A 13,490-nucleotide genomic window follows, 5' to 3' on the forward strand; every position below is an offset into this window, starting at 1 on the left:
TCTTATATATCTATAAAACTGTGACACTAATGCATGGGCACCTGAGGGAATTGTTTAAACCGATGGGAGAAATTTTATGAGAGAAGCAATTAAAGAGGAAGAAAATGGGAGATGCTGGACGCAGAAGACATTGTGCAGCGCTTCTGTTGTGTCTAGTCACTGGTGCATGCGGTGTTGAAGCCACAAAGTGTGATTCCAATGTGAGTGTTTCCAAGGTGAAGAAGGGAGGGGTTATTGAAGAGTATCAACAATACGAGGAGAGCGGGGACGCCAAATTAGGGCTGAGATGGATGAATCTATGAAAGTATAAAAGGATTTGTGTTTGAATGAATTTGGCTTTTCCTTTTGTGTTTGAATGACATGGGTTGAAGAAAATAAAGTTGATTTTATTCTTAGAACAAAAAACACACTAATTTTTTAAGGTACTTTTAAAAGATGTTTAAATTACATGATGCTATTGATAGATTCTAATTTAATTAATTAAAATATGCAAATTGATATAAATCTTTTGATATTATCTTTGATTCTTATAAATATAAAAAAGTTACAATAGTGCATCATAGAAAAACTTGAGGTTTAATTATTGTTGGAAAGTTATGTGAATATGAATTTATTTGGATCTACTAAAATAGTTTGACTTTTTTTAAATGTTATATAAGTGAAATATTTATTGATTTTATTAATAATTAATTTTTATCAAAAAACTTGACGGATTATTATTTTTAATCTTTCACTCCAATTATTTTTTTTTCTATTTACAAAACTTGAATAGAGACTTTAGTTAAAGGATTGGAACTCAATTTCTCTCTGATCAACATTTTTATAAATATTTTTTATATCTTATTTCAATAAACTTCATAAAATAAATTATCTATATAAAGATTTTAAACTTATTTTAATATATTTTACATTTAAATTCATGAATGAGCTCTCGTTTAATACAAATATTTAGTGTTTAATTGAACTGTTTATCCAAATACTTTTTTTATTTGATCAACTTCCATGAAAATGGATACCTTAGAATAAAAAAAAAAAAAAAAAACCCTTCTTTGTTCTTTAACACATATAGCATGGTCTTGGTAGAAAACGTAGGTGATAGGGGTCATCTTGATCTAATTGTCACAAACTATGCCTTTTGTTCTCAACTCCTCGTCACCCCCACAAGGCAGGATATATATGAAATTTGTTCATTGAAACAGCTTTTCGTCGATACTAAGTTGCTTTATACCATATTTCATGCATTGAGATTGCGTAATCAAGTAAGAAATAATGTTACAATGTCACAGTAAGTTCAGAACCAGATTATTTAGTTCTTTAGATCTAACCAGATTTACTATCAAGGAGAAAGAAAGACCAGATCTATTACCTAATCTACCAGATAACATTGAACTTAGCTGCCAAGGGGTAAGGGCCACATCAACGGTTTGGTTGACAACAATAAACTGTATTTTTCTGATGATTTCTTCCTTCATATGTAATACTACAAACTCTTTTAAACACTTTATTGTCCTTCCACTGTTTGGATGTTTGGCATTGTTTTTGTGCCATTACCATCTTTTCAAGGAACAGTAAGAAAATGTTCTAAAGATTGGATGTTTATATTCATGCTAAATCAGTTTTCATATAATTACCAATTCAAAACAGTGAAAAAAAGTGTTAGCATAAGAGCATTCTACTGTTTTTTTTTTAAAGAAATGTTGAAACAATCAATAGATTGGAGGGTTATATACACTCTAAATCAATTTTCATATAATTATTAGATGTTCTAAAGACATGCTTGCTTATTTATCTATTTCCTATGAATTTGCCAACAAACAAGTTTGCAAACTACATGTATAAGCAAAATTTGCTGGGAAACTCCAAACTTATGGTAGGTTTTATTGAATTGAGATGTAATTATTGCTAGCAAACAGCAACAAATGTTTCAACTTTCAATATACACATAGACCATGCAAATACCATGGCATGTCACAAGACTACATGCGGGTATCCCAGATCACTGAAGTCTACCTGATTGGTGTCATGCACACTTCATATCATACTATTGAATTTTGAACATAACACGGGCTTCTCAAAGATTGGCAAGCCAAGCAATCACAAAGCACCATCATCCCCACTGATGAGCTTCAACAAATGCATTTGCACTTGAATATTTCCTGTACTGGTGTTGGTCAGAAACATTTCATATTTCAAAATCATAACATAAATTAGCAAACCTACATACATGATACATAATGTCCATATAACATTCTAGGACTCAATAATCAGTTGGTAATCTGTTATAGTTAGCAAGCATCTATGACAAGCTTCTTGCTTGCTAAATGTTTGCCCTACACTCATTCAGTTAATAATTGATCGAGTTTCAATTTCAGAATTCAATTTCTTTTTCCAACTCTCCTTGGATACTCAAACTCTAATACACACAAATACAATAATAAGCAAATATAGGTCATCGGTGCAAAATATGTCTTCAATCTCTGCAGACTAGTAAGGGAAATTCAAAATCATGGGAAGAACACCAAAGAGAGGTCTTAAAACAATCCTTACACAAACATTATTTAAAGGTAATAAATCTATTTTATAGATGACCAAATGGCAATTCAGTAGCTCTAACAGTTGTTTTATCTAATTGGATATAGAAGTTCTCACTATGAATGTAATAAGACAAATTGTTTGTCTTCTGCAATGCCATTCAAAATGAGGGTTCTTTCATTTCTTACAAGGTCATTACAAAACTATTCAGGTTTCTTTGATAAAAGCATACTTAAGCAGAAGAAAATGCACTAAGGGACTTTCGCATTTATCCAAACCTTCATAGAAAGAGATATAAAGCTGAAAATTACACCCTTTTGAACCTCTTGCGTAAAGAATTTTAATAGGAAAATACCATTAGTAACGTAGAAGCTAAGTTAAGTAAAATCTTAGCACATCATGCATGTGCAATCTTTTCAAGGTTATGATGGTCGCCACTATCCAATGGAATAAGCTTCTAATATCTTGTGGAATTATCTAGAGTAAATTCTTTGAGTAAATCATGTTACACTGTTGGGCAAGGATTTTCATAAACTTCTATCTGAAATATGTAATTGTAAACATCAACTTATACTGCTTCTATGTTTTTACACTGTATTGTGTCTACTTAGGAAATGTTATTGCCTTTGATTTTCAGAAAATGCAGGCATTATCAACACAATTTCAACATCCATGTATGTATCTAGACCAAAGTCGTTTAATCCAGCAAATTGCACCATCAAACTCACACAAGTGGTGTTCATCCAGTTAATGAAATCATCCACATATTTCAGCAAATTGAGCAAATAAATTTCAGCAAAATCATCCATATAGCCAATAAAGTTAATGGAAAAAACAATGGTATCTACAATGTACAATGTTATCACAAAGTGTCATGTATAATAAGATTGTTAGACTTTTACAATAACTAATCTAGTAAAAAAAATTAAACTGTAAGTTCATAGAAAATAATGTAAAAAAAGAAAAAGAAAAAAGTAAGCATTGAAACACAAAATTATTACACACACATAAAGGCTCATGTAAACTCACCTCAAACAAAAGGGACCAATCCAAACATGGAAATCAGAACACTTGCAGCACAGGTCTTTTGCCAAGCCTCTTGATCTCTCTATCCATTTTCCCAGTAAGCATCAACCCAAACATCTTGAGATCACACAAGAGTGACCAAAAGGGGTGTCCAAAAGTGGCTGGAACATTCCCCTCCACAAAGAAATGACTGTACCAGGCACATCCATACCCAGAAAAGGGCACCAAGAACAAGAACCACCAGCTGAAGAAAACTGAACAGAACAAAAAGAAAATACTGAAGAGCGTTCCCACAAAGTGCCACCTCCTCGTGGAAGGCTTCGAATGCTGGTTCACGTAAAAGGCCCAGAACTCCTCCAAGCTCCTGAAATTCATGGCTTTCAGAAAAGCATAGGCAAAAAAAAAAAACAGATTTTTATGAGAACCCAGTTGGGGAAAGAGGTGAAAATTTGTGGGGGTGAGTTTGAAGGGATTGGGGTGAAAAGAGATGAAGAGTGAGTTTCCTGAAAGTGAGGATTTTGGAAGGAACGTGTTGATGGGGTGTTGGGAATAGTAGGGACCACTGAAGGAAGGGTTCAGAGATTGTGTTGTGTTGGGAATTGTGATGTTGTTGAGGTGAGTAAGGAAAGGAAGGCTTGGTTTTGCAACTTTTGTTGTTGGACTTGTTATTGTTATTGGTAGGTTGATTGTGTTGAAGGGGACATAGATTCGGTGCACTTGCATATCACACACATTCATGCAGGTACTGCTTTATAATTTTTTGATGAAGATTGAATGGTTCAGATCTTAAATTTGTTTTATATCTGATTTATAAACATAAAGTATGAATCATCTGATCTTTATCCAATGGCCAGAGTTTGATTACTGTGTGAATGCGTGCTTGTGCCAATTGCAGGCAATTTGGGTATACTTCAACGTCAAGCTTGTCCTCATCTTATTCAGTTTACCGTTTCACCCTCTTTTGTTTCATTTTTTTTATTTTTCTTTTTGTATGATTTGCTTGTTATTTTTGAAAAAGAATGCAGGGAAAAAACAAAAAAGAGAATAGGATACCTCATATTCACGTCGGGTTTTTTTGGTACAGATATTCACGTTGGTTAGAATAGTTATAGCTATTTTGTTAAAATAAGTTTAAATGTATAATTAGTTATTTGAAAAAATAAATATTAACGGTTTCAAAAAAATGTAGTTTTTTTTAGTGAAGAATTGTTTAGTTGTTATTTCATGTGTTAACTTTGCAATGGTTTGCTGACACTACATAGTGTTTATGACTTGCGATAGTGGTGTTAACCTAACCGATTGGATGGATGTAGTATTAGATAGGTCAATGCTATTTTTTAATAATTTAAAGTTTGTTGAAAAAGTGTTAAATTTCAGGAGAACAATATGTTAACTAAAATTCATTGAAAAATTAAGATTTTTAACTTACAACTAAAATTGATTGAACTTTGTAATAAACTTATGCTTATATACGAAAGAGTAACCTTTAAAGTTTTTAATAGACATGTTACCCGGAGAAATTCTGTGCATTTGAGTTACGTATGAAAGGGTATTGATCCATTTAATTTAATGCTCACTGCTAAGGTAAGCGCATTGCGTGGCACCACGTGTGGGAGTGAGCACGTGCCATCAAGCACCAGCAGCAACACCAACCTCTCCCCATCACGATTTGTAGATTCTTTTTCTTTTTGTTACCATACTAGTTAATCGCCCGTGCAATGCACGGGACTGTCAAACTAAGATTTTAATGGGTATATATCTTTACATACTAATATCTATGAACCCAAACTCTTGAATTACTTATTTTATTAATTATTAGTATTGAATCATTTCGTGTCCTGTTTTGTTAATAGGAAGTTTGATTTTTTTTAATAGGTCTTATTAAGTTTTATTTTATATATTTGGATCAAGTTCACTATGTGGGTAATCATCAGTGGTCTTTTATTTACCCGGTGTACCGAATTAAGATTATTTAAAATCAATTATTTACATTAGTTTGAATAATGAGAGATGTTCAATTATATTTCCCTCGTAACCCTGGAAAACCAATTTAACATCAATTTGAACAAAAGATTATATGCATACATTTCTAACTTCTAATGTACTCCTTTTAAGAGGCTTGCAAGCTATCGGTTATCATGATTTATCATCACAAATAGTACATTTATTATAACAATTTGCTTTTCCAATTTCTGAATTTCTTTTGAGATATAAATTCAAAAAGGAATTGAACAAAATAAAAAAGCAATAGTCCAATAACATGTGACTGAGCAAGCTGAGGGAGATGAAATTTGCCAAAGCCAAGCATTGCCTATTCTTCCAAAAAAAGCTAAGCTGAAATTAGAAAAGTAGGAATGCAAACCGAATGGAAGTTCATAGGGAATGATAGGAAGAAGGAGCTCCAATCAGAGAAACGCCCAAAAGAAGGACCCATCCACCCAAATACATGAAGGACTACATTTGAGAAGCTTCAAGCAGAGATAGTTATAAGGAATAATGACCGACAACATTAGACAGTTTTCAGCAACAACTTTGGATCATCAACTCGCCTCATGCCTGCTTAGCACATTCTGTTACACAAAATCCTTATGGTACTTTGGTGGAATCACCTTCCTTTTGGGCCTCTATATCGGGTCTACCCTTTTCTCCTGTAACTCCATCATTCTATCATCCCCTACACCATCTAAAAACACCTTGTCCTCAAGGTGATAGTTGATCTTCAACTAGTCCTAATCTTCCCACGAAGTGTCATATGGAGATAAACCTTCCCACTGCATTAGGACCTTTAGCTTTAGTTCAATAGAAGTAGAATCCCAGTGGGTTCTTAATATAACTAGGGGAGTGAGGGTTGGTTGGTTTTCAATTATCGTGGTTGGTGGAGGTAACAAAGGGCAAGTCTCAACACTAGAGTGGTGAAATGGTTTAAGTAATGAGCAATGGAAAACCAGATGAATGCGAGCTCCCACCGACAACTGAAGTTTGTAGGCAGTTTTCCCAATGCGTTCCATAATTTGGTGCAGACCATAGTACCTCTTAGCAAGTTTCAAATAAGCTGAGCGGTGCCCTAAAACTATTGATTGTCTATGAGGACATAATCAAACCATCACCCAATCCCCTTTGTTGAAATTAACATCCTTGTGATTGTTGTCTACATACCGCTTCATATTTTCCTATGCCTTCATAGGCTTATTTCTAAGTTCTGCAAACACTGCTTCTCTACTAGTCATAAAATCATCAACTGCCTCCACATTGGATGTTTCGGCAACATACTGCGAAATGGTGAGAGGTTTCTTGTCATAAGTAATCTCGTATGGAGAAAGACCTAAGCCTGAGTGCTTGGAAGTATTATAGGAACATTCTGCCCAATTCAAGAACTTCCCCCATGAAGAAGGTCTCTTGTGCACAAAAGCACGGAGATATTGTTCGAAATGTGGTTTATCACCTCGATTTGCCCATCGGTCTAAGGGTAATATGCCGAACTCATGCCCAATTTAGTTCCACTAATCCAGAATAATTCCTGCTAAAATAGACTAATAAAAAATGGGTCACAATTTGAGGCAAGGCTTTTGGGCATTCCATGGAGTTTTCCTATGATATCCATGAAGAGAAGAGCGACTATGAGAGAAGTATGATGCAATTGAAGCATGCCCAAATGGATTTCTTTTGAGAAGTGATCAACAACCACTAGTATAGTGGTGTGACCTCAATATGGAGGTAGACCGACAATGAAGTCCATAGAGAGATCCTCCCATGGTAGGAAAGGGACAGGTAAAGGACATAGCAACCCTGTTGCCTTTCGTGTCTCACACTTTGTATGTTGACAATCAATACAAATGGCTACAAAACACTCGACATCTTTTTGGATTTCAATCCAAATAAAATTCTCATTGATTCGGGCCAAGGTCTTTGCTACACCCAAGTGTCCTTCTTGTGGATCATGCATTGTTTTGATGATGTCGAAAAGAAACCACTTGATTGTCATCATTAAAAAAGGGGAGAATGTGAATGTATGTATACATGATTTTGATGATGCCAAAGATAAGCATTTCTCAAGTTTGATCCAAGTCAAGAATTCAGAAAATAACTCCCAAGAGTCACAACTCTTCAGAAAATAACTCCTGAGAGTCACATGTGTTCAAGAGGTTTTTGAATGGTCATCAAAGGCCTATAAATAGGTGACTTGGGACACAAAATTAAAGACTAAATAGGCAATTTAGTCCCTGACTTTGTACCCCTTTTGCATATTAGTCCCTAACTTAATGTTAAATTCAAAATAATCCCTATCTTTGCATTAGTGTTGCAAAATAGTTCCTTCGTTAAATTTTAAAGTAACACTATTAGTGAGGTCAATTTTAGTGCCACTATCCAACATGACACTAAAGGATGATGTGGCATGGCACGTGGACGTGCCTCTTAAAAGATGCCACGTCATTTGATGATAACAAAACGAGTAAATAGGCAATTTAGTCCCTGACATTGTACCCATTTTTCATATTAGTCCCTATATTTTCATAAGTGTTGCAAAATAATCCTTAAGTTAAATTTTAAAGTAATGCTATTAGTGAGGTCAATTTTAGTGCCATGTCATTTGATGATGATGGAATGAGTGACTTCTTCAAATCTGATGGTTCTGAACCAATTGAGGCACATATAAGAAAAAGAACCAACACACACTTGCACAAATAAAAAGAACCAAAAATCCACAGCAACAACCTTATCTCTGCAGCCGTCAACACCAATGGGTGAAGGTTATGCCTTGCAAGATTTCTGGCGGCGCAGATTCCTCCTTGGATTTCTTGTCATCTTTTGATTCCTGTGGGTTTTTCTCTTCTTCTTTCTTTTCTTCTTCCTATGCTTTTTTCTCCTCCACTTTGTTTTCCTCTGGTTTTTTCTCTTCCTATTCAGAACACACACACAAAAAAATTAGAACTTGGAATGATATATTGATGGTAATTGAAGACAAAAAAAAGAGGAAAAGAGAATGGTTATGCAGACCTCGCCCATTGGTGTTGACGGCTGTAGAGATAAGGTTGTTGTTGTGGATTTTTGGTTCTTTTTATTTGTGCAAGTGTGTGTGGGTTATTTTTCTTATACGTGCCTCAATTGGTTCAGAATCATCAAATTTGAAGAAGCCACTCATTCTATCATCATCAAATGGCATGACACTAAAATTGACCTCACTAACAGCGTTACTTTAAAATTTAACTTAAGGACTATTTTGCAGCACTTATGCAAAGATAGGGACTAATATGCAAAATGGGTACAATGTCAGGGACTAAATTGCCTATTTACTCGTTTTGTTATCATCAAATGATGTGGCATCTTTAAAGAGGCATGTCCACGTGCCATGCCACGTCATCCTTTAGTGCCACGTTGGATAGTCCACATGGCACTAAAATTGACCTCACTAACAGTGTTACTTTAAAATTTAACGGAAGGACTATTTTGCAACACTTATGCAAAGATAGGGACTATTTTGAATTTAACATTAAGTTAGGGACTAATATGAAAAAGGGATACAAAGTCAGGGACTAAATTGCCTATTTAGTCCAAAATTAAATGAGAGTTTTGCTTGTTCAAAATGTCATATCCTCTCAAAAGGAAATGAGAGAGATTCCAAGATAACTTCATTGCCAAATGCTCTCTCAAAAGAAACTCTTAGGCAAACACTTGCAAATCCATTAAGAGTTTCTCCATGGACTTCAATTGTAATATCTTTCTCTTCAAGAGAGAATTCTTCTTTCTTTTTTCTCATTCAAAGAGATTGATTAAGGGACTGAGGGTCTCTTAAGTTGTAAGGATTCTTGAACACAAGGGATGAGTTGTCCCTGTGTGATTCAGACTTTGTAAATGGATTTTTACAAAAGGAGTGGAAAATCTCAAGTGGGTTGCTTGAGTACTGGACGTAGGCACGGACTTTGCCGAATGTGTTTGCATTCTCTCTTCCCTTATCTCATTTATTTTGTTACAATCAATTTTGTCTTTCATGTTTAAAGAACATTAATAAATTGATTGTTGCTTCTTCTGCATTCTAAGCCTATCCCTATTAAGTTATTGAGACTGTTGATCCAACACTTCTATGGGCGAAGAATGAAATTCCATCAACAAAGTGGAAATGAAGTGAGAATTCTTAGGTATCCAAATTCAACCCCCTTGTAAAATTAAATTTTGCTTAATGGTGTACTCCGTGTAAGCCACGGGATTCTCGGAAATGGATTGGCACATTGTAATGAACTTAGGATAAGTGGCAAGCTTTTGCTTAAGTTCCTTGAGGAAGGGGAAGCAAGGAACTGATAAGGAAAGGAGAGTACCCAAAGGAATCCCCAACACTTATGACAAGGCATCAGTAACAACATTCAATTTTTTGGATCGATATTGAATCGTGTATCCATAACCAATCAACCTAGAAAGATACATTTGTTGTTCTGATTTCTACACTACTTGCGTCATTAACTCCTTAAGGCTTCGGTGGTCTGTTAAAATCATAAAGGGGTGGCCCACCAAATACTGGCACCATTTCTTCACGGTCGCCGTGATCGCAAAAATTTCCCTGACATATGTCGAGGCATGGATCAATTTGGGACTAAAAGGCTTGTTGAAGAAAGCTACTGGATAACCTTGTTGGGACAGCACGACACCTATCCCGACACCTGATGCATCTGTTTTGAGAATGAAAGGTAAATTAAAGTTTGGTAAAAGGAGGGCTGTGGTTGTTGTAATGACATCCTTCAGTTCGATGAAGGCAAACCGAGCCTCCTCTATCCATGTGAACTAATCTTTCATCAGTAATTTAGTCAAAGGAGCCACGATGGTTACATAACCTCTAATGAACTAGCGTAGAACCCCGATAGCCCCAGGAACCCATGCAAGGCCCTTTGAAACTGAGGGGTAGGCCACTACGTAATTTCCTGAACTTTAGTTGATATTGGTTGGACACCTTGGGCTGACACCAAGTGACCCAAATACTTAACTTATTTTTGAGCGAAGGAGCACTTGGATAACTTAAGGAAGAATTGACCATCTAGCAGTATCTAAATTTTTTTTTAAGTGGAGAGTATGGTCAACGTACGTCCTACTATATATCAAAAATATCGTCAAAGAACACAATTATGAATTGGAGAAGATATGGCCAAAATATGGTGTTTCATGATTGCCTGAAATGACAATGGAGCATTGCATAATCCAAATGGCATCACCCGGAACTCATAGTGATCATGGTGCATTCGGAAGGCTGTCTTAATAACATCATCCTTGTTCATTAGTATTTGGTGATAGCCCTGTAAGAGGTTGAGCTTTGAGAACCAACACACGCCTCCAAGCTCATCAAGAAGTTCATAGATAGTGGGTATCAGAAAACGGTCTTTGATGGTTGTGGCATTTAATACGCGGTAAAAGTGAGAATCATGAAACTATAGGAACTAAAAAGAACACTTTTAAACTACAGGGACTAAAAGAGAATTAAAATATAAACTATAGGGACTAAAAAGACCACTTTCAAACTATAGGGACTAAAAAGGTAAGAACCATGAAACTAAAGGAACCAAATGAGCAATTTAACCTATGATTTTTAATATCTTTAGTTGTCATGTGTTGTTTGTGCCTGACATGCAGTGCAATCTCATGAGTATGGGGCAATTAGTTGAAAAGGGATTCTCAATGGTTAGGCAGAATGCTTTCTTGAGCTATTTGATCCAAATAAAAGGCTGGTGCTTAGATCCTAACTCTCAAGGAACACAACCTTTTAAACCAACATCAATGCTGCAGATACAAAGTGTCTTACAACAACAATGGTTGAGCAAGAAATTTGAATTTGGCATCTAAGATTTGGCTATTCAAATTTTAGAAACCTAAGTCAATTATGTTGGACCTTGTGGCCTCAATAATCTTAAGAGGGATAGGCTTAGAATGTAGAAGAAGCAACAACAATCAATTTAATAATGTTCTATAAACATGCAAGGCAAAATTGATTGCAATAACATAAATGAGATAAGGGAAGAGAGAATGCAAACACAGTTTTATACTGGTTCGGCCACAACCCGTGCCTACGTCCAGTACTCAAGCAACCCACTTGAGATTTCCACTATCTTTGTAAAATCCTTTACAACTTCTGAACCACACAAGGACAACTCATCCCTTGTATTCAGGAACCCTTACAACTCAAGAGACCCTCGGTCCCTTAATTAATTTCATTGAGTAAGAAGAATGGAAGAAGAATTCTCTCTTCAAGAGAAGAATATTACAATGAAGATCATGTAAGAATCCTTATAGATTTTGCAAGTGTTTGGTCAAGGATTTCTTTTGAGAGAGCATTTGACAATGAAGTTCTTTTGGAATCTCTCTCATTGTCTTTTGAGAGGATAAGACATTTTTGCCAAGCAAAACTCTCTGCATAAAATTCGTCCCAAGTCACACATATATATAGGCCTTTGATGGCCATTCAAAATCCAAATGATAAGATGTGACTGTTGGTGATATTCCTTGAAAATCCTCTCTGGTAATCGATTACAGAATTAGTGTAATTGATTACACAGTTGTTCTTCTTGAACAGTTGTGACCCTTCATTTAAAATTTGAATTCCCAACGTTCAGAGTCTCTGGTAATCGATTACATATGATGTGTAATCGATTACACACTTTCAAACCATTGGTAATCGATTACATGTATTGGTAATCGATTACATGTGCCTTGAATGACTTGAAACCTTTCATTGTGAGGCAAGGCTTGATCTTGAAGAAATCTTGAATCAAAGCTTTGTTTGTGGAAAAAATCTTGTATTAATCTTGAAGCAAAATGAGCCTTGTTTAATTCTTCTTTTGACATCATCAAAATCATGTATACATACATTCACATTCTCCCCCTTTTTGATGATGACAAACATGTGATTTCTTCTCAACACCATCAAAGCTTGCATGATTTACATTCTCCCCCTTTCTCAAGCAAATTCTTAATTCTTCTTGACATCATCAAAATCTTCATGATTTACATTCTCCCCCTTTTTGATGATGACAACCACCTGTAGGTTAGGAGCAACAACAAAGAAAAAATATCTATTCGCATATAGTTTACTCCCCCTTGGTTTTGCAATGATTGCTTATATGAGACAGTTGAAGATTTCATATTTTTCATATGTAAACAAATTGTCTCATAAACAATAGATAATTTTTCTTACTATTTTATCCTTTATCTTTCTCTCCCCCTTTGTCAACATCAAAAACAAATCATGAATAGAGAGGAGAAAGATGTTACCACTTGTTGCAATGTATTAGAATCAAGTGATACCAAAAGGCATTAAAACAATCATTCAATATTAATCAAGCAAAAACAAGTACAATAACACATCAATCAAACACAATCAAATACAATCAATCATCAAATATTTCAAATCAAATTAATTAAATTAATAATCAACTAACTATACACAATAATTTCTATTAAAAAAATTCAAAATTCAAATTTTAAATTTTAAATTTTAAATTTTAAATTTCAAATTCCAACTTCCAATTTCAACTTTTAGTAACTTCCCCTTCCAACTTCCAACCTCCATTTTCAACTTTCAACTTCCAATAACTTTCATTTCCAACTTCCAATAACTTCCACTTCCAACTTCCAATAACTACTTCCAACTTCCAACTTCCAAATTTGAATTTCAAATTTCAAATTTTAATTTTCAATTTTCAAATTTAACTTTTCAAATTTTAAAATTTCCTTTTCTAAATTTGAAATAGTTTTCTTAAAACATGAAACTAATTTGAAAAGTTTAATAGATTCTTTAAAAACAATCAAAAACTCAATCAGGAACAAACATCAAAGACAATACAATCAAACACACAATCAAAAATACAATCAATCAATCATCAAACACAACCAATCAAATTCAATCACAATCATCAAGGACAATCTAAACTCAAGTAGCAAACAAGCATCAAAAGTAA

General features: G+C 34.6%; 1 protein-coding gene across 2 annotated transcripts; it reads right to left on the minus strand.

Moving 5' to 3' along the window:
• Positions 1–1,727: 1,727 nt before the first annotated feature.
• LOC114395395 lies at positions 1,728–4,247 on the minus strand. Of its 2 annotated transcripts, none has more exons than XM_028357168.1 (2): positions 3,562–4,247; positions 1,728–2,161 (listed from the first exon to the last, which is right to left on the minus strand). In XM_028357168.1, exon 1 carries the CDS (start codon positions 3,931–3,933, stop codon positions 3,595–3,597), a length of 339 nt encoding a protein of 112 aa, XP_028212969.1. In that variant the 5' UTR covers positions 3,934–4,247; the 3' UTR covers positions 1,728–2,161; positions 3,562–3,594. The 2 variants fall into 2 exon arrangements, with proteins under 2 accessions (XP_028212969.1, XP_028212968.1); XM_028357167.1 differs by having other exon boundaries at positions 1,728–2,156; positions 3,562–4,243.
• Positions 4,248–13,490: the final 9,243 nt, after the last annotated feature.

This window comes from Glycine soja, chromosome 18 (genome assembly GCF_004193775.1).
Source record: "Glycine soja cultivar W05 chromosome 18, ASM419377v2, whole genome shotgun sequence".
Taxonomy (NCBI): domain Eukaryota; kingdom Viridiplantae; phylum Streptophyta; class Magnoliopsida; order Fabales; family Fabaceae; genus Glycine; species Glycine soja.